Consider the following 21589-nt stretch of genomic DNA (forward strand, 5'->3'; position numbering starts at 1 on the left):
CTCTCTACCAGTGAGATCACATCCCTCCGCTTCATCTCTCCCAGTGAGATCACATCCCTTCTCTTCATCTCTCCCTCCTCTTCATCTCTCCCAGTGAGATCACATCCCTCCTCTCTCCCAGTGAGATCACATCCCTCTGCTTCATCTCTCCCAGTGAGATCACTTCCCTCCCCTTCATCCGCGGGGGTATATGATGTAATTTTGATCTTATTTTTATAGTTCCAGATTTTATGTATTAATTAATAAATTCAAAATGTATTTCCAGTGGGAGATAGATAGAAAGACTGACTTTTAGAGATAGATAGATAGATAGATAGATAGATAGATAGATAGATAGATAGATAGATAGATAGATAGATAGATAGATAGATAGATAGATAGATAGATAGATAGATAGAGAGTTTAATGTGGTTTGATTGTAAATGAGTCTCTGAGTCTCCGGAGACAAACATCACACAGAGACTCAGATTTGATGTGTATGAATTTACACATCAGACGCATCTCTCCTCCTGCTTCTCTCTCTCTCTCTCTCTCTCTCTCTCTCTCTCTCTCTCTCTCTCTCTCTCTCTCTCTCTCACACACACACACACACACACACACACACATACTTCTGAGTTCATCCATCCACGGGCTGTGATAGAGAAATGTTCTCTGGCTTCTCTTAATGTGAAGCACATTCCTTCAATTCACTTCCCCAGATACTTCTGCACGTAATATCGTCAAAGGTGCTCTTTCCATTTCAAAGCTTTCCTCTCTCTCTGTGAGAGTGATCGCGCCCCAGTGTCCTCGCTGCATGTGTGCATTCATTTCAAACAGTCTTAAAGGCCTTGTTTGCTGTTACAGCTTTATTCTTTCATTCATGCTGTACATAAATTATTGCAACCTTTATTTCTGTAGCTGTCCTTCATGACGTCCTCTCTGCTTATATGACTGGAGGTATAATACACAAGAATACAGTAGCTATATTCAACAAGACTATTTTCAGAATTAAAAAAATACTGGCATACTGCTCACAATATAATGCATAGCCTACTATCTAGTGTCTACTATGTTTATTAAATGTAGTATGTGAAACATTATGCAACACTAAACATTTCAATCAGTAGGCTATTATTCAGTTATCACATGACCTCATTACTTTGCATGTTAACAGTAATTCCGTTATAGATAAAAAAAATAAAAATAAATCCAGTTTTGTTTAAAATGCCCAAAATGTTGTGTTGAATACCTTAACTAAATATATATATAGATAATTAGCCTATGTGGTTTAACCTCACATGACATGTTGTTGACAAGTTTTTTTTAACGTTTTTCCACGGTTGAAACACTGTTTTGACGATTTTAATCCAATTTTGTATAAGATTAGCCTACTTAACTTTGGGTAAAATAACTTAACCAAAATATTTTTCTAGCGACCTGCTAAAAATGGACATTGAATGACTTTCCTCTCCTGAGGTAAATGTGACGTCACGTGATATATCGTTCACAAGTTGTATACGCTGATTTCACGCAGCCGCCATTTTAAAATCGAAAGTGAGGCTCCGGTGGGAAGAACCCCGGAAGTAAAGATAAACAACAATGCCTTGGATTACCAACCTGAAGCTGCTGCCGCGATTTACACTATTGGATGTTAATATCCAATATAGGATATGTATATATTCTTCGTTTTTTACATTCTGAATTATATATATAAAAAAATATTTTATTTATAAATGAATTTCACTGTATATAGTCTAAAGTATGAAAGAAATGTTTGTACATTTTTAGAATTGACACAACATCATTAAACACAACAATAGGCTATCACATTCACGACTCTCCTGTGATTAAAGGCGACACTTCCGGTTTTCTTCCTACCGGAGCCTCGCTTTCGATTTCAAAATAACGGCTGCGTGAAATCAGCGTAGGGGATCACACGAGAGATTATACAGTTCCGTAAGTTTTGCTGTATCTTTAAACATACTCTCCGATGTTCATTCATATAGTTATGAGGCTATTTCATGCTAAATTTAGATGATCGGTTCATTAGCGCTCAGAGCTCGTTTAAACTGAGGTGGCTGAATTTCGTGCTAAAAACACACAGTTTGAAAGCTGAGAAATGGTTGTTTGTTGTATCAAAAATAACATACAACACTTTACTCAGATTTATCTATAATAATCGCATTTCTCCCTTCTGAACACTTAACATGCCCCCCAATGCATATGCCTGTAAGTGCAATACTCCCACTGTCTAGTGCAATATTCTCTAAGTCAGGTGATATTTATATTTATATTATCCATACTACTCAAAATACTGTAAATATGTTCATAATCTGTAACATGCACTAGACTCCCACTGTCTAGTGTAATATTCTCTAACTCAGGTGATAGTTATATTTATATTATAATTCATACTACTCAACATACTGTAAATATGTTCATAATCTGTAAATGTTTATTCAGACTAAACCCAACTGTGACCCCTTTTTTTACTTTTTATACTATTTTTATTTTTTTTAAATATATTTTATTCTTAGAATTTGTATTACTATGTTTCTTGTTGTATTTGTATTTGTATATGTGCACTGGAAGCTTCAGTACCAAGAAAAATTCCTTGTGGGTGCAAGCACACTTGGCAATAAAGCTCTTTCTGATTCTGATTCTGATTCTGATAGACTGTAAAAAAAAATGGTTTCTCTTTCTGCTCATTCAAAATGAAAAGAGGCTGTCACCATCAGAATAGCATAGTCGTCTACTAAAATACAGTACAAATACTGTTTCTGTCAATCAACTATACTATACTTTATACCATTAGACTGACATGATGTATGTAGTACAAGGTAGTTCTACAAGTAGGCTACTATATGGCAGCATGCATACCATTCTGAACATGCCCACTGATTTGGGAATATTTATTTTTGGAAATAGGTTGCATAAATGAGGAATTAAGCAGCCTTTGCAGTTCTGTGCTGGTTTTGTTGTTAATGTAATTAGTTAGTAATAGTTAGTGTACAGTAGCTAGTTTATTTCAAACACTTGACTTTGGATGTCAGTTTGATATTTCAGAAGAAAATTATGCAACTACAACTGCATTTGAATAAAAATTAGGCCCCACAAAAACACCTTGTGCATTTTCATCAGAGATAATACTGGATAAACAAGATCTGTAAACCATCAGAGGAATAAGATTAAGTTTACTTCTTTACTGTTAAACTGTTTGGATGAGTAACATAAGCAGTGTGATTCTGGTCTTTCGCAGCCGAGTCGGGCTGACGTGCTGGATATGTTAATGTTCTCCGTCCTGCAGTCAGGGCTGTTTGAGATGGATCTAGGCCATTGACACAGGGCTCTTGAGAAAAAGACTCCAGTCACTGAGCTCTGGGTTATTACAGCTGTCTCTGTGCACTTTACTACCTTCTGTTATAGAGAAAGATCTTGATTTGATTTATAATTAATATTGCACATTTTATTATAATTAAAGGGGATATACGTAGAATTCAGAAACCCTTGCTATTAGCGACACCTGTGGCTGTTAAGTGAACTGCAAACAGCAATTTATTGCTCGTGCTCATGCAAACGTGACGTACAAGAGACTGAACTTGATTCAAGGTCTGACATATACATCAAAGTTGTTTTTCGTTCTTTGCTTAGGGGTAAAACGAAGTTGGAAATACCTTTGCACAGCGATATTCTCTTAGCATCCAGATAAGAACAATTCTCCATAGTCCGGACCATCCCATTTAACAACGCTGTTTGTGGCCTTCGAAGGATGCAGCCTCTGAATTAGGATGCAGCTATAGACCACTAATTAATACATTAAAATTCTTACATATAGTCCCTTTAATAATAATAATAATAATAATAATAATAATAATAATAATGAAGACAAAAAAAGTTCAAAAGGGGTTTCAAATAACAGAAACATAAATTCTAATAATATATAAGAATTCATAGTGTTTCACAGGAAGCATTTTCATGTTTTGAAGAAAAATGTCATTTGATGGTTGTCAGCTAACATTAGTTTTCACATTACAGACCTGTCAAATGGGTTGAAATAGGGTCATGCAATTTTCAACTTGTTTCAAGAAATATTTCTGAAAAGTGTTTAAAAATATATTTAGATAGATCACAGCAACTAAAATGTCCATGACATGTTCATTTATCTGGTTGTCAAAACTCACAGTCCCTAATTTTTACATCATTGTGTTGTTCTTTTATAAACTACAGTGGTCCAAAACTATATTGGAAACTTTAAACTTATGTATTATAATATAAAACTAATATTTAAAATTAGAAATATTTAATATTTCTATAGGTGTCTAATCAAATGTAAGTAAATGTGTCACTCATGTGACTGTAGAGCCGGTCAGATTTTCTTGCTTCCATTGAAGCTCATTTATGCTCTTTGGAACATCAAAAATCATCAGTTATTGTTCATATCATAATGCTTACCAGGATGATGTCATGCAATGAATGTATGCCCCTTTTTGTTGAAACGTTTTCTCACAAATTTGAAGAAAAGCTTTTTCAGGCTTTGTTCCAGGTGTGTATAACCACTGATATTTTTAAATTTCATTTCCTTTCACAGGTCCATGCAACTCTACATTATATATCACACTGATAACAGTTATCAGATATAAAGATGTATATCTGATATCAGATATATATATATGTTTATCAGATATCAAAAACACTACTGGTATCAATTAACATTTATTATTTTTTAAATAATACAATAAATATACTACAAAGGAACATGGGCTTTGGTAGAGAGTTACAACAAACATCGCTCTCTCTCCATTTCACAATGAAGGACAGGCCTGTTTTCATCGGAGCGCTGTGAGGACGTATCATACCGCTGATAAAAGAAATTGTGGCTGTGGGAAGAAACATCAAAAGAAAGCTTAACAATTTCATGCATACAGGAAAGTTTTAATGCTTCAAAAGACATACAAGGGTGGGTGGACACAGTAAACTTGAATTTATTGACACAAAACCAATACCTCTTCTATCTGCTCGTACACAGGTTTGACACGACCGCAAAAAAACAAACAAACAAATAAACAAACATTACAAAGACAAAACAACAAAACAGAATAAACTTTATTGGCAGCATCACTGCTGGTTTTGAAATATACAGAAGAATTGGTTGAAATTCGTTTCGTTTCGTACTGATAAAATTGTGTCAAAACTGCATATTCCATGTTGAATCCTCTTAAAAGAAACAGTTCAAGTCATATTTAATCAAAAATTGGAGAGAAAGATTTTGCAGTAGCAAGTCTAGTGGTCAAAAGCGGAACAAAAGGGTGCAGGAAAATGTCTAGTGGCAAAAGATGATAGATGAATAACAAGATGGCTCTAGTCATTGACAACAAATCTTCACAATTCTGACAGGTGAAGAAGGAATATAGGCTAGCGAATGTACAACTTGAATAATCACACAAGACAATCTGATTCTTGGTCTCTTAAATTAAGAGAAATCTCTTTGGAAGGAAAGCTGAGTTAACTATTCATTCCTCTAAGCGTTTTGGTTAAAATATTCACAGAACCCTCCAAAAATATCTAATCAAAAGGTCCCAAGCTAATTCTCCAGAGCGGTTTCAAATGCTAAAACTTTAAGGATGTGAAAAGGCGTTTTCATTTCCAATGCAACAGCTTGTTTTCAAGCTAACTAGAGTAACACTTTACATTACAGGGTCCATGTTACACAACAGCATTAACAGTGATTGTGCTCCAATTAACCATTTCTAATAAAGTTCATACTGTGCTGTGAACACTGTAATGCAAAGTGTTGAACTTCAGCCTTTGGAAGACCATCGATTATCTCCATATGTAGCAATCTGGACATTGTCAGATGTGCTGAGGAATGATAACAGAAGAAAAATGTGTTCTCATCTATAAATGAATATGATTTTATGGCATGCATAAAAGTACTTGGCCACCTCGGGAAGCAAAGCTAGGACTTTGACAGAGGACGTGGAACCACTTGGGCATCACCGCAGAGCCGTTTTCAGTTACAACAAACAATTACAAGAAAAAAAGGTATATATTGGTAGCACCACAGACAGAAGGAAATAGCACCTAGTTTACTGATATTGTGTTTCCTCAGTGTGACGGTGTGCTCTTCTGATACAGGGAAGCACAGATTCATGAACATCAGATCAGAGATTCCCCTCATGCACACGGGTCGCAAACTCACAGACCCCCGGAAGCCAGTTCAACATGACAGGTAGCAAATTAATGCTCACATTACGGATGTTTCTTACTTTTATTGTCATTTTGTTGTTTAAATTACAAAAAGATGTTGTTCACATCTGCAATAAGACATTTGGTTGCTGTTGATTTTTTGTCGTACTTTAATCATTTCCTTTATTTTCTTTACTTCAGGTTCACTGGAAATTTCCTCAGGCTCTTTTTTTTGGGGGGGAGGGTTCAGTTATTTATTTGTTTGTGATTTATATAAAAAAAAATTAAAACAAATCCAATAACCAGCAGCTCTGTCCTTATCGCTCAATGGGTTCACATGCATGTTTTGAAGCCAGAACCAAAACAAACACTTCACCAGAAAAAAAATATACAGAAAGTACTTACAAACATAGAAAAAAAAAATATTTATATATATTTATATATATAATTACCATTCCAGGGAATGGAAGACAAGTATGCACAAAAAAAACATAAAGCTTAGAAGTGGAAATTGGAACAACATAAAACCCAAGCAAACAAACCGACTGAAAAGATTTCTCGTACGAAAATGCCGAACCGGACGTGCGCAGCGCTACGGGTCCATGAACAAGCAGGAAATAAAAAAGATGGATCTAATCTGTCTATACAGCCTGTGGGAGGGGCAAAGAGTCAGACGAGCGTAAAGTGGGCGGGGCTGGGAGAGACATGAGCAATGACCTCATCCAGTTTCAAAACTTGCATGTGATGCAGAGGGTACACTGAGGTTAAAAAGGTTGCTCTGTTATAAGAACCCATTGTTTAGACATCCATTCTTTCTTCAAATTTCTTTTATCCTTACTTTGGTATCTGTTGGGTTTGTTTGGAAACACAAAACTTTACAAATAAGTCATCCTATTTCTTTCTTGTGTTTTGTTTTGTTTTTCGGAGAAAATGAATATGTTTTGTTCGCGTGTGCTCGCTGAGCAGTCTTAGCCGATGAAGCAGGCCGGTCCGACCTCAAAGCCGAACTTCTGCGTTGCTCCGCCGAAATCGTTAAACATAATGTCAACAAACGGTACCTGCTCCACTTTCGGTGTGTTGATCTCAAGAATAGTCTTTTCATAGCCCTTTTTCAACTGCGGGAGGAAAGAAATGGAGCATTATGAACATCGCTTAAGTTATGAGAGATTTCAGATTAAACTTGCAAAAAACACAACGTATTCCTGGCTCTTACCGCGCAGCCGTCGATGGCGGCTCTGATGTACGGGTTGTTATCGTAAGACATTTCCTCATCGTTGGAGCCCAGGAATCGGATGGCTTTATCGTAATTGTCCAAATCCTGGTCGTGCCAAGCCACTGACTGGTAACAGTTGTAGGTCAGGTTCTGTCGAGCCGTGGCACTGAGTAAACGCAGGAATGTCATCTGCACCACTCCGATCGGATTGCCCTCCGCATCCACGTACGAGAGCTGCACAGAGAAACAGACAACAATGCGTTCTAGATAACGGCTGGACCAACGCCCCCTAGAGGATCTGCTGAAAACTACACATCACACCCCTCCGGTCCAATGGTACTTTATGGTCACTGACTACTTGTGTTGGGGAATGTTACTTTTAAAAGTAATGTGTTACAATATTGAGTTACTCTCTGAAAAAGTAACTAATTGAGTTACTTAGTAACTTTTCATGGAAAGTAATGAGTTATATTACTTTACAGGTACTTTTTCTCACCTGGGCTGGGCTTGCGTTTTTGTTTTTTATTAACAAAAAGTTATATTTTTGGCAAATGTAAAGGCCTTTTCACACCAGAAGTGAAATGAATAAGTCATGTTCACATTTAGTCTAGAAATACAATACCCATCATGTTTATAATTTCGCTCAACATGGGGACAGGAGGTGTCAGTCATTACATAGGAAAACAAACAAAAAATATTTTGTTGTAGGTTTAAAAGTAATGCATTACTGTAAGTAATCTGATTACGTAACTTCCATTACTTCTAATGCTTTACTCCCAACACTGCTGACTACTGTTTAAGATTTGGGCATAAAAGTCTACAATGGCTAAAAAAAGAAACAAACTTCTTGTTTAAAGAATATTTCAGATAAAATTTTTTTATAAAAAAATACCAAAATGGTAAGATATATTCTATATTATATCTATATATTACAGTTTTGCTTCAAGTAAATTTATCTTGTTTAAAATATTTTCTAAATACTTTTACTGAAAAACGATACAAAAAGAATTTCAAAAATGATTGTCAAGTTTTCCTTTTGAATAAATACTTATCTATAACCATTATGTATGTATGTATTTATGTATACTCTACCATTCAAAAGTTTAGGGTCATCAAGAGTGCATTTATTTGATCAAAAATACAGTAAAAACAGTATTATTTTTAAATATTATTACAACTTTAAAAAAAAAAATATATATATATATATATATATTTAAATATATGTTAAAATGTAATTTATTCCTGTGATCAAAGTGAATTTTCAGCATCATTACGCCAGTCTTCAGTGTCACATGATCCTTCAGAAATCCTTCTGATATGATGATTTGCTGCTCAAGAAACATTTCTTAGTATTATCAATGTAGAAAGAGTTGTGCCGCTTCATATTTTTGTAGAAACTGACTTTTTTCAGGATACTTTGATGAACAAAGTTCAAAAGAACAACATTTTTGATCAATTGAATGCATCCTGGCTAAATAACTGCCTCATACACGTTTATCTGTGGTTAAAACTTTTAACTTTGATCCTCAGTCAGGTAAGAGCACAGAACTCTTTTCCCAGTACAGATATACTCTGCATGTATTAAACACCAAAATTCATTTACACATTCAAACATGGATTTTAAACTCATTTTGTTACAGACTCCAGTGAAAAATATCACTAATATATTCAAATGAGTTGTTCTGGTTTATATGCAGATTCTCCCCTTGTGGTGTGATGCAACATTTGCATTACGGAAAATATGCAAATGTTTTGTTTTCATTCTTGAATATACCAACCCATGTTTAGAAGAAAACTCCATCTCCTCTGATCCACAAACACACACACATGTCTGACTGAGAGAGCGAGCGCATGCTCCATGCACACACACACACACATGATATACTTACCATTAGGAACTCCGCTCACACACTCATATGCATTGACCTTCCATGCATGCATGCAACCCACCAAGAACACCTGCCCATGACCACATTACCTCATGATCACAGCTGCATGTCAACAGAGACTGAACCCAGAAGCTCAGTGAAGTGACTGAGATCCACCACAGACACAAAGGATCTGTTCCAAACGCCAGTGAACAGCTTACTATCTAGTATCTACCTTCTAAGGCAGCAGCTTATATGATCCTATATAGATCCTCACAGTGACGGATTAGAAATGCTCTTCCTCGGCAGCACTTCAAATATAATCAAAATAATCACATGAAGCATCACACAAGAGCTGCGTCCGAAATGGCATGCTCTCTTGAGTAGGTACTTATTTTTAAGTAATAAAAAAAAGTATGTTCTATTAATGTGTATAGTATGAATGTAATCTGGACGTACTACATTCGCCATGTTGTCATTATCATGTGACCTACCAGTGTCGGTTACGCCTCTTCACTGCCATTCATGAATCCTAAATTATATTTATAGTCAACTTTTCCCTCGTATCTATTTGCTGCTTTCGACTGAGCTCATCTAAATGCTTTCAGTGATCATCTTCTCCACAAAAGGTGCGTGAAGTTCTATAACAAGGTATCTTATATGGAAGATGTTTGATACAGCCTTTGTTATCGTCGTGTAGGTGAGTATCTTACTAGCGTTTGAAGCAGATCTACGATCATGTTAACTGACTCAGTCGCTTCAAGGTGATTTTCTCAAACTTACAGGAACAGAAGACAGGATGGATTCCACCAGTCAGATCTTTCACATATAAATCTGTAAATCTAAGGTTAGTTAGGGTTTAACATTTTTTTGGGGTCAACAGACTGACTGATGTCTCCACCTACAGCCCTCAGATTACCCATAAGTCTGTGCAAACACACTTTTTGCTTCTGTTCTGATGATGACCATGCTCGTCCATGAAGAGACCCGAGAAGCATGCAGAAGCACGGGCCTTCGAGAGGCCGATCGCCCAGGATCCCTGGACCCTCGGCACCGGGCCCCTTCTCTCATGCATTCCTACTTACCATGGACCCTCTCTTGTAGCGACTATACCATGTGCCTGGACTGTCTTTGGGCCAGCGAGCCATTTTGCTCTGTAAAATAGGAGACTGTTTCAGGAGGACAAAAAAAGAGGAGTCACTCTTACCAGTTTACCACGTTTGAATTCACTGAACCACGACCCTGGATTCTCCTTCACCCAAGAGGTGAGTCTGGCCTGAGAGAAAGAGAGAGTTAGCTGGAGTCAATACTGAAGAGAATAAGAGAGTAGAAGAGAGCCAATGGGAATCTTGTTTTTCAGTGTAGTTGTCAATCTGTCCGAGGCAGGAGCTTTCACATGTTCTTGCATCCAGTTTGCACAATGTTGTAACTATCATGCACATGTAGAGGAATGTCTTTGGCCATTGTGTTGTAATTGAACACATTATTCCAACAGCCATACAACTAATACAATGCAAATATTTCTATACACAACTATAATCTAATCTAATATATAATCATACATATCTTTTGCTGAGCAAACAAAAAAAGTGACACAAAAATCTTTAAAAAACTTAATATAATTTTAAAATAATGTAATATGATATAAAAAAAAATTGCTGAGAAAACTAAAGTGAGTTAAAAACCTAAATAAATGTTTTAAAAAATTATATAATAATAATGTAATTTTTTATAAAATGAAAGAATTTATCTTGCTGAGTGAACTAAAAAAATTTCTTAAAAACCTACAAAATATGTTTTAAAAATAATAATATAATTTTGCTTTTATGAACATTATGTACACAGTAAACAAAAATGCCTCGAAAAATGTAAAAACCTAACAAATTGTTTAAAATGTTTAATAAGTTAATTTAATTGTGTAAAATATTTTTGCTAAAAACCTAAATATATATATTATTATAAAAAATACATTTTCACATCTAGTGTTAAGGGGGTCATAACATTCATGTACAATAATAACAATATAATTTTAATTGTATGAAATAATTTGTTTTACGAAGTAAACAAAAAACGCCTTGAACATTTTTAAAAACCTAACAAATTATTATTTTTTTAACTAATAAATTAACTTAATTATATAAAATATTGTTGCTGAACAAACAACCATGTGAGTAAAAACCTAATAAAATAGTAATAAAAAAAGGATTTTCTTTGAGGATGAATTTTCATATCCACTGTAATTGGGGGTCATTCACAACCATTTATATGAGGCAAATTACACTTGCTCTTTTGCTAAGTGAACAAAAAATAACCTAAAACTTGGCCCCAAAAAATGATGCATCTAGTGTGAAGAGGTCCATCAAAATACCAAGGTTTGTTTGAATGAACAGCTTGCCAAGGCAAATATTTGTGCTTGGGGAGAATAGGCCTGAGGAGGTTATTGTCTGTTGTTGGCTGCATCTGCTGGAGTGAAGGGTGAACCTGCGGAAGCACTGAAGTTAGTTCTGTTGTTTGTTTGTGAGAGTCACCTTCACACCCCACTGAGTGATTCTCCATCAGTGACTCATTAAGGCAAGTAACTCATCACACTTCTGTGCAGAATCTAATACAGAATAAATCTTGAGTTGAGTTGCTCGTGTACACCTTATTCAGTTTGATGTGAACAGAAAATACAGTCTGTGAAAGAAAGTACAGGCCGTTCAATCTGTCATTATGATGTGATGTGTACATCTTCCCATAGATTTTCATTGGACAAAAAAACTGCAAATCCGGTGAAAATCAGATGTGACCTTAAGACAGTGTGACATATTGAACAGACTGTACATCTACTCCTCTCAGCATGCTAAGCTGAACAATTTCTCTCCAGAGGTTTTTCAGGAATCCATGGACTATACTTAAAATGTGAGTTGAATTTAGTGTTCATCTTAATTTTGATATGTGGTACTTTTAAAAGTGTTGTTGTGCATTGTGATTCTGACATCAAAACTGTTTTACCCTAGGTCTGGACTGTTGGGAAGTCGTCCAAAAGTGTTTCGTTTTGTGGCTGTCAGGAGAACATTTCTTACCCCTTCACTCTTTTTCTCAGGGAAGATGCAACTCTCGCCACCCGCTGTGAAGTTACAGTACACTTTGAAAGAGTCTCTGGAGCAGCCCTGGTTCGGATCAATCCAGTATTCGCCTGAAAAGAGAGAAAGAAGGCCGATCCATCATAAGCTAAATGCACTATGTTTGAAAAGTTCATAAAGAGATGTAAACTAATCCATATGAATTGAGCGATTTAGTCAAAATTTTCTGAAGAGACTCGATCGAACATATGATTAACAGATTGAATTTGGGCTTTTATTCACATATAAACATTCACCAACTCACACATCAGTTGTGGTAAACGGAAGCTCAAGCAGGTTCGCTTGACTTGACAGGTGAGAACCAATGAGGTTCATTCTCGTGTTACGCAGCACGTTTGAGCTTCAGCAAGAACCAATGAGGTTCATTCTCGTGTTACGCAGCATGTTTGAGCTTCTGCAAGAACCAATGAGGTTCATTCTCGTGTTACGCAGCATGTTTGAGCTTCTGCAAGAACCAATGAGGTTCATTCTCGTGTTACGCTGCACGTTTGAGCTTCTGCAATGAGGTTCATTCTCGTGTTACGCAGCACGTTTTGAGCTTCTGCAAGAACCAATGAGGTTCATTCTCGTGTTACGCAGCATGTTTGAGCTTCTGCAAGAACCAATGAGGTTCATTCTCGTGTTACGCAGCATGTTTGAGCTTCTGCAAGAACCAATGAGGTTCATTCTCGTGTTACGCAGCACGTTTGAGCTTCTGCAATGAGGTTTGTTCTCGTGTTACGCAGCACGTTTTGAGCTTCTGCAAGAACCAATGAGGTTAATTCTCGTGTTACGCAGCATGTTTGAGCTTCTGCAAGAACCAATGAGGTTCATTCTCGTGTTACGCTGCACGTTTGAGCTTCTGCAATGAGGTTCATTCTCGTGTTACGCAGCACGTTTTGAGCTTCTGCAAGAACCAATGAGGTTCATTCTCGTGTTACGCAGCATGTTTGAGCTTCTGCAAGAACCAATGAGGTTCATTCTCGTGTTACGCAGCATGTTTGAGCTTCTGCAAGAACCAATGAGGTTCATTCTCGTGTTACGCAGCATGTTTGAGCTTCTGCAATGAGGTTTGTTCTCATGCGTCAAGCAGGTTCGGTTGACCTTCAGTTAATGTTCGCTGATCAATGTCTATATGTGAGTAAAATATTAGATTAATCATATAAAGCAATCAAGTCTCTTCAGAAAACTGATGAAGATAATTGTAATAAAAAAATAAAAAAGTAAACTTTAATTTTATGTTACCATATCTATACTGCTAGATTTATGTATGCGTGTGTGATTGAGAGAGAGAGAGAGAGAGAGAGAGAAATACCATCTGGGAAATCCGGGTGGCACAGCTGTAGGTCTTTGCAGGTGCGGGCGGGGTTACTCTGTGTGCCCAGCGGATGTTTCATCTGTTCAATCTCCAGTTTGAGAGAGTTCAGAGAGCCGAATATCTCCTCCATGCCGTCCTCATAGTCTTTGTAGTTGGCATCTGCAGCGTCGTCCATCATCTGGCTGGCATCAATGTTCCTCTTTGCCCGTTTCGGGCTGGACTGGATGGGCAGAGGGTGGATGACATCACCAGGTGGACCCTAGACGAGAAGACAACCGTTAATATTCACGTCATGCCTTAAAGCGTTCGAAAAATATTAAGAGTATAGGTTTAAAATTCACAATGTTTGGCTGGTTGCTAAGGTGTTGTTAGGCAGATGCTAAGGTGTTCTGAGTGACAGCTAGGATCTTCTGGGTGGTTTCCAGTGTGTTTTAGGCGGTTACTAGGATGTTTATGGGATAATTTCAGATAGTTGTTAGGGTTTTGCTATGTGTTTTTAAGGCTTCTACTAAATTGTTGGAAAATGTGGTGGTGCTTACCCATATAAAATTCACCATCTCAATGTTTGGGTGGTTACTAGGGTGTTGTTAGGCATTTGCTAAGGTGTTATAAGTAGTTGCTAGGGTTTTCTGGGTGGCAGCTAGAGCGTTCTAAGTTGTTGCTAGGATATTTTGGATGGTTCTCAGGGATTTGCTTGGTTGTGTAAAATTTGTTACAACAATGTTTGGGTGGTTGCTAGGGTGTTGTTAAGCAGTTGCTAAGGTGTTCTGAGTGACTGCTAAGAACTTCTGGGTGGACGCTAGCGTATTTTTTTTTTTTGCAATGTGGTTGCTAGGCCGCTACTAAATTGTTGGAAAATCTGAGTGTTGCTTGCTTGTGCAAAATTCACAACATTTGGGTGGTTACTAGGGTGTTGTTAGGCAGTTTGCTAAGGTGTTCTGAATAGCTTCTAGGATGTTCTAAGTGGCTGCCAGGCCGTTACTTCATTTGGTGGAAAACATGAGTAGTGCTTGACCGTGCAAATATTTTAGTGGTTGCTAGGATGTGACTTTGTGCTTTCTAAGGTGTTCTGGGTATTTGAGAAGCCATCACTAGGAAGTAACTAGGGTGTTTTGGGTGGTTTATATGGATTTTCTGGAAAGTTTGCAAGTTGGTTGCCAGGGCATCACATTCTTCACACTTCTAATTGTTTCCTGTTCTATTTCTGACTCTACAAATAAATGTGGCAAAAAGCCCAGTAATAAAAACTACAGTAATAAACAAAACAAAAAAAACTTTACACTGACATTAACTGAACACTTGCATTTCTCTCTGTGACCTGAAGCTGTTGTACTCAGTGTGTGGAAACAGAAACCAATACAATTTGTAGATATGTAATATCAGGTTTTCTCAAGGAAGCAATAACCACAGAATCTCTCAGAGGAATATTAACAGATTCGGTTTACACAACGTAAAAGACCTCAATTATACTTATGTAACATCTACTGCAAAATCATCTGTTAAATTATGCAGTTATCTCACAGTGGAATAACCTGTTTATGTGTTTAGTTTGCCTTGTTTTATAGTTCAATTTTGTGTTGAACCTAGTTACGTACAGGAGCTCCAGGAGGTCCCGGGACTCCAGTTTCACCCTTCGGGCCAGTATGACCCTATAGAGACAGAACCAGAAATAGGTTTAGCCAAAGGGATGCAAAACAAATCAGAGCTAATTAAAGATGATGAATATTGTAATTAAAATACAAATTAAATTAACAGGAATATTTAAATAAGAACACGAATAACTTACAGATGATCCTTTAGCACCTTTAGGACCAGGAGGACCCTGAACAGAAGTGAAATACAAATATAAATCACAATGAAAAATGTATTCAATTTTACATATGAAATAATAACATCTAACCAAAATGTTTTTTTAGATGATGCCATAGGAGAACCGTTTAAAATCATTTTATTCTACAGTCTCCAAACAATAATTTAAAGAACATTTTCAATCTCCTAAAAAACATTTAACTCAAAAGGCAAAAATGGTTCTTGATAAGACAAAATTTCTATGCTGAACCTAAGAACCTTTATTATTTCCTTTAGTGTGCATCATAAAAGTTTTCAAAGAAATGTTAGAAAATGGTACCGGGTGACCAGGGGGTCCAATGGGTCCAATAGGTCCAGAGGGACCTGCAATACCCTGTAGAAAAAGACACAGATTTTAAAGACTGCTTTACGAAAATACAGAAAGTTTATATTAGTTTTTTTTTGCTGTATGTGTGTAAACGTTTTCCATACATTGTCTCCTTTAAGTCCTCCAGTTCCCTGTGGACCCGGCAGCCCTCTGTCTCCCTTCTCTCCCTGTTCTCCTGGAGGTCCAATGAGTCCAATGAGACCAGGATGACCCTGAAACAACCCAAATGAATTTCTAAACTCAGCTGTAATGAACATATTCATAATCAATTACGCCAGCTAGAGTTCAAATAACATATAAAGTCATTACTACAGCTTTGTTCCAGAAAGATGTTTAGTCAGCTACCTACCTAGACAGCATGACAGTCTGGTAAATTAGGAGTGTCAAAGATGAATTTGCTTCTCTCACCTTTTCACCTTTAATACCAGTATCTCCCTTCAGTCCTGGCAGGCCAGGAGGACCCTGAGAGGGAGAGAAAGAGAAGAAAGTGAGGAGTGTGGATTGTCATTTGGACTATAATGAACTCATTCCCAGACGAATAACATGTTGGTACCATCGGTCCAGGGGGTCCATCAGGTCCAGGAGTACCAGGCAGTCCTTGTTCTCCCTACATCAGAAACAAGCAGATCAATTTATTAACACCAAATCAGAATCACTGCCATTGACAGAACTGAATATGAGGTATGGTGTTATATCTTAGAAGCTGAAAGAATGATTCTTACTCAAATTGTCAGTATTATTTCAACAGAAAATCGAAAGAGAAAAAATATTGCATAAATTTAAATACTAGCATATATATATATATATATATATACATAGCATGATTGATGAAAACAAAAGTTTCAGTTGTTCAATGATATTTTGGAGCATTAATATCAATTTCATGTTACGGTAATGAGGAAAATGAAGGATAAAATGCTTAATTGAGCTTAAATTAAAAATTAAATGGTCTTAAAAAATAAGTTTCATCCATTAATACTACAAATTTTTATAAATTGGAAAATGTTTCCATTTAATGAGAAAATTTAGGAGAAAGAGCTTTAAAACAAAACTTAATTGATGTTTAATTTATTATTACGTCATTTTTGTTGCATTATAGAAATACGCAAGTTATTTTAAAAAAAAATCTTAAATCTTTTATAATGTTAAAAGAAAAATCTTAAATCAATGGCTCCCGTTTCTTTGTGCACAATATATATTTGTTTTGATTTTGTAGTGAAATATTAACTCGGGTATGTCATTAACAGGTGCGATTCACCAAATAGGCTACTTTTAACATAAAATCTGACATGAGCTGTGTATGGCTGTCAGGCTGGTCCATTATCACTCACCACTGGTCCAGGCACACCTCTCAGACCCTCAGGACCAGGTTTTCCTGGGCTTCCCTGAGGGCCAACTGGACCCGTCTTACCAGCTGGACCCTCCAGACCAGATTCACCCTGATTCAGAGACACAAAACCATTGAAACCAATGCAGTATGGTTTTTGTGACTGACTGTAATAGAAGTGCATGCAAGTGTGTGCATGTTACCTTAGCACCCTTCTCTCCCTGTCTTCCTTCAGGTCCAGCAGGTCCATGAGGTCCCTAAAGAAAAAGCCATATATCCGTATATTATTGAAAAATATATTAATATTAATAGTAATATTAATATATGTGGGTAGTCAGAGATATTTTTGGCTCCAGGTGTGCTATAAAAAGTTAATTTTGCACTCACGTTCAATGCATTTAAATGATGTCTAAAGCATTACTCACTCTCTTTCCTGGAGGGCCGGTAGGGCCAGTTTCACCAGTAGGTCCAGGGGATCCCTGTTATAAACAAATAAACAGCATCATAAAAGCAGCAATCATTATAAAACACACATATGCATGCAGCCGACACCAGAGATTACACATTTTTGTGCTTAAAGCATACTCACTGGCTGACCAGACTCTCCATCGTCACCCTTATCACCTGGAGCACCATCCAAACCCTGTAGGAGGAAGAAAAAGTGGTCACTTCCTGGAAACAACCTGAAAATGTCTTTGAAACAACTACATTCAAACATTAATAGTACTTACAGATGGACCTGGCTCTCCAGGAGGACCGGGATCACCAGGGAAACCACTTGGACCCTGGAAATCAAACCAAAACATTTTAATAGTTTTATATTTGATCAGAAATGTGGTAATTGCATGGTCTTATAAGTGTGTTTTGCCTAACAGTAAGGCACAATAAGCCATGCTTATTGACCAATCAGCAAGCAGAACCTATAATACACTCTTAAAAATAAAGGCATCAGTGGTCCCATGAAGAACCTTTAACATCCAAGGACCCTTTCAATTGCACAAAAGGTTCTTTTACAGATTACTTACATATTTTTTACACTAAGAAAAAATGGTTCCTTTAAGAACTGTTCACTGCAAGGTTCTTTAGGGAACCCAAAACGGTTCTTCTATGCCATTGCTGCGAGAACCCACTTTGGAAAGTTTAGACATTTTTAAAGAGTGTATGTTTCAGACACAAAATGAAGCATCAGATGTGAGCATGGTGGGAACTTACAGGACTTCCTTTAGGACCATCATCTCCTGGTGGTCCTTTAGGTCCGGGGGGACCGGCAGAACCAGCGGGTCCGGACTCTCCCTTTTCTCCTCGCTCTCCTCTAGGACCCTAAAACACACACAAGGTATGAAATATGCGCGTGTTATTCAGAGCCTTTCAGCAGTGATGTTTTAGAGTTTTGCATATGTGAGTTTGTTTGTTTGTAAGTGTTTTTTGCCGTACTGGAGGGCCGACGTCTCCCTGTGGGCCTGGTTCTCCTGCTTCACCAGAGTCTCCCTACAGAAAAAGAGAGAGATGTAAGTAAAACATGGTATCCCACACTATTTTTCTCCCAAACACTACAGAGATTTTCTCCACTGGACAGAAGAGCACGTCAGCATCATTATTCACTGTCTCGTCAGCAAATCTGCTTTCCTCCTCAGAACGGCACATTCTTGCATGAAAATATGAGCAACATCAATATTCAGACAAACGAATGACCTTGACGATGACCACTTCCATCAGCTATCAGATGAGAATGAAAATCATAATATATCCAGACAGTTTTGAATGAAGCGATGACACTCTGAGTGTTGATAACAAGACTTGCACATTTTCTGAAGAAGTGAGTGTTGATGAAGGTGCAAAACTAACTGCCATGATGCTAAGGTGTTGTGGGTGGTTGCTAAGGTGTTATGAGTGTTTTTTAGGTTGCTAGGTAGTTCCTTACTTGACTAAAGGCCCTTGCACACTGTTCGAAATTTGCATCCAAAATTTTCATACGTAAAAAAAAAAAATAGGACCTCACGTTATGTCAATCACGCCTCCGAAACTTTCGTCCGTCATAAAAAAATTCAGATCAGGTTTGATTTTCTGCGTTTCTCACATCCGTAGCAAGCATTTTGAATGATGTTTTGACATTTCAGAGCCACAGAATCACAAATACGAAAAAACGCATGCGAAAATTTCGGACTCAGTGTGCCAAGGACCTTAAGTCAAAAGAGCCTAATCACAAGTTTATGTAATATTCTGGTGTCCATATATGACCCTGGTCCCTCCTTCAATGCAAATCTATGTGATATTTAAACTTTTTAAATTTAAATTAAATTTCATTGTTTAATTTTGCTTGATATCGATAAGCTGATCATTCTTTTTATGTAATGACTGATAACCGATAAGTTGCTGAAACTAAAATTCTATACTATTTTGTATATAAATAAATAAAAATATGAAAAAATAAATAAATAGAAATTACCAAAATGAAAAAAAATACACCATTATGTTTAAATTAAATAAATAACTGAAAATAAATAAATAAATTGCTGATATAAACATTTTATATTATTTTGTCTAAAAAAAAAACTACACTATTATGTCTAAATAACTAAATAATTGAAAATAAATAACTAAATGGATCAAATTAAAATTCTATACTATTTTGGCTAAATAAATAAACTGAAATTAAAATTCTATACTGTCTAAATAAAAATAAATGAATAAAACAAACAAATTTAAAATTATATACTATTGTTATAATGCTACAAGTGAATTTTACGGATCGCAACATTATAATGTCCTGTGTACAGTATGAAATATTAACTTTGAGATTTGTTAGAGGAAGGTTACATTTAACAGTGTTAATAAATTATTAGGGATTTTAAAGATTACCTTTAAGTGGGCATTAGATAATGGCAAATGTACTATAAAGGTAATACTAAAGGTGCACTATAAGGGAAATGAGCATGCACAATTAAATATCCAATCGACTGATACCGATAAATTCAAAGAGCAATAATAGTGATGCTTGTTAGCAAAACACTAATAAACTCTGTATCAAAACAGTCAAATTGTGACATTAAACATTAAAAAAACATCCAACCTTCCCTTCAAATGCTGCTATGAAAGAACTAAATGTTTAACTGGTGTGTGTGTGTGTCTGCCATTTAGAGGGATTAAGAGTCTCTCAGACTGCTGAACTGCATCATTCATGTGTGTGTGTGTGTGTGTGTGTGTGTGTGTGTGTGTGTGTGTGTGTGTGTGTGTGTGTGTGTGTGTGTGTGTGTGTGTGTGTGTGTGTGTGTGTGTGTGTGTGTGTGTGTGTGTGTGTGTGTGTGTGTGTGTGTGTGTGTGTCAGATTCTGGTATCTCTCGCTCTCTCTGTAGTGGGATAAGAGGTCTGTCAGAGTGAAGTGCCGAGGTAAATCTTTCCAGACTAACACCAAACAGCCTTGTCTCCAGCCCTCATTCTATCATCTTTATCTGTTTTCTTTGAGTCCTCCCTTCAGCTGTGTTTTTCTGGGTCATTTCTCTGGGCAAAACTCCTCTCTAAGCAGAACTGAAATGGGTCCTTGGTTCTGAGGCAGAACAATAGTGCTGAAGTGCCATATTAAACAATATTGGCAGTGGAAGGTGCTGAGGTGATCGAGCGCAGTCATGCGAGTCTGTTCGCTCAGAAAGATACAACACTCAGCTCTCACGGTCACACTCAGTAAACACACGAACACTCTCACAGCGCAAACACAGCCTGAACTCCAGAAATAAAGTACATGACATAATCAGAATGCTCTTTTGTAAAGTAAAAACTTAAAAAAGGGAGGAAACCCATTGCCTTAAAAGTATGCATAATTGAAAAAAATAAGTTACGTGAACTTGACAATTCCACATTACTTAATTTTTTCAATTACGCATGAAGTTTATTTACTTAATAATTTTAAGGCAAGGGGTTTCCTCACTTTTTTTTAAGTTGAGTCAACTGATTGAACTTATGCCATAATATCATACTTTTTCCAGGTAAGTAAAGCATGTTTAATTATTTAATGAAGAAAACGATCTCTTCCTTTCTCTTGTCACACATAACAGGGCTCAAACTTTTGTTTTTGCCAGTAAAAATGGCGACTAAATTGAGAAACTTCACCGGCCATGAATATTTTTTTACATTATTTTGCATTACTTTGTTAAAAATGTCTCATTTGAATGACAATTGAATTACTAATCTGCTGTCACAAAAACACCATCATTTTGAATTTCAGTAATGTATTTTCAGCAATAATAATAATAATTACTATTATTATAATTGGCATTATTAAATCACTCTAATTAGCATTAACAAATCTATCAATACATCTACATGTTGTACTGAGTAGTATTTGCTTACAATTTAAATTAAATTAAATTGAATTAACAACTTGTTGTTTAACCATTGCTTACAAATTAAATGTATTTGAATTA

The 21589-nt window shown here is 36.5% G+C and overlaps 1 protein-coding gene across 4 annotated transcripts in view; it reads right to left on the minus strand.

Annotated features, from left to right (window-relative positions):
* Positions 1 to 4890: 4890 nt before the first annotated feature.
* col5a1 (procollagen, type V, alpha 1) overlaps positions 4891 to 21589 on the minus strand; it is a 100608-nt gene continuing 83909 nt past the window's right edge. For 3 of the 4 annotated variants that reach the window (XM_082141553.1, XM_082141552.1, XM_082141550.1), the window contains 18 exons: positions 18606 to 18659; positions 18384 to 18491; positions 17903 to 17956; positions 17761 to 17814; positions 17597 to 17650; positions 17375 to 17428; positions 17176 to 17283; positions 16398 to 16451; positions 16253 to 16306; positions 15949 to 16056; positions 15797 to 15850; positions 15455 to 15490; positions 15264 to 15317; positions 13666 to 13927; positions 12312 to 12424; positions 10454 to 10522; positions 7379 to 7612; positions 4891 to 7280 (listed from right to left, as the gene is read on the minus strand). In XM_082141553.1, coding sequence (XP_081997679.1) covers positions 7134 to 7280; positions 7379 to 7612; positions 10454 to 10522; positions 12312 to 12424; positions 13666 to 13927; positions 15264 to 15317; positions 15455 to 15490; positions 15797 to 15850; positions 15949 to 16056; positions 16253 to 16306; positions 16398 to 16451; positions 17176 to 17283; positions 17375 to 17428; positions 17597 to 17650; positions 17761 to 17814; positions 17903 to 17956; positions 18384 to 18491; positions 18606 to 18659 — 1671 coding nt within the window. In that variant the 3' untranslated portion in view covers positions 4891 to 7133. Of the gene's footprint in view, positions 7281 to 7378; positions 7613 to 10331; positions 10401 to 10453; positions 10523 to 12311; positions 12425 to 13665; positions 13928 to 15263; positions 15318 to 15454; positions 15491 to 15796; positions 15851 to 15948; positions 16057 to 16252; positions 16307 to 16397; positions 16452 to 17175; positions 17284 to 17374; positions 17429 to 17596; positions 17651 to 17760; positions 17815 to 17902; positions 17957 to 18383; positions 18492 to 18605; positions 18660 to 21589 lie in introns of all 4 variants that reach the window. The other variant, XM_082141551.1, reaches the window with a different exon arrangement.

This window comes from Leuciscus leuciscus (genome assembly GCF_965113295.1).
Source record: "Leuciscus leuciscus genome assembly, chromosome: 16".
Lineage (NCBI taxonomy): Eukaryota > Metazoa > Chordata > Actinopteri > Cypriniformes > Leuciscidae > Leuciscus > Leuciscus leuciscus.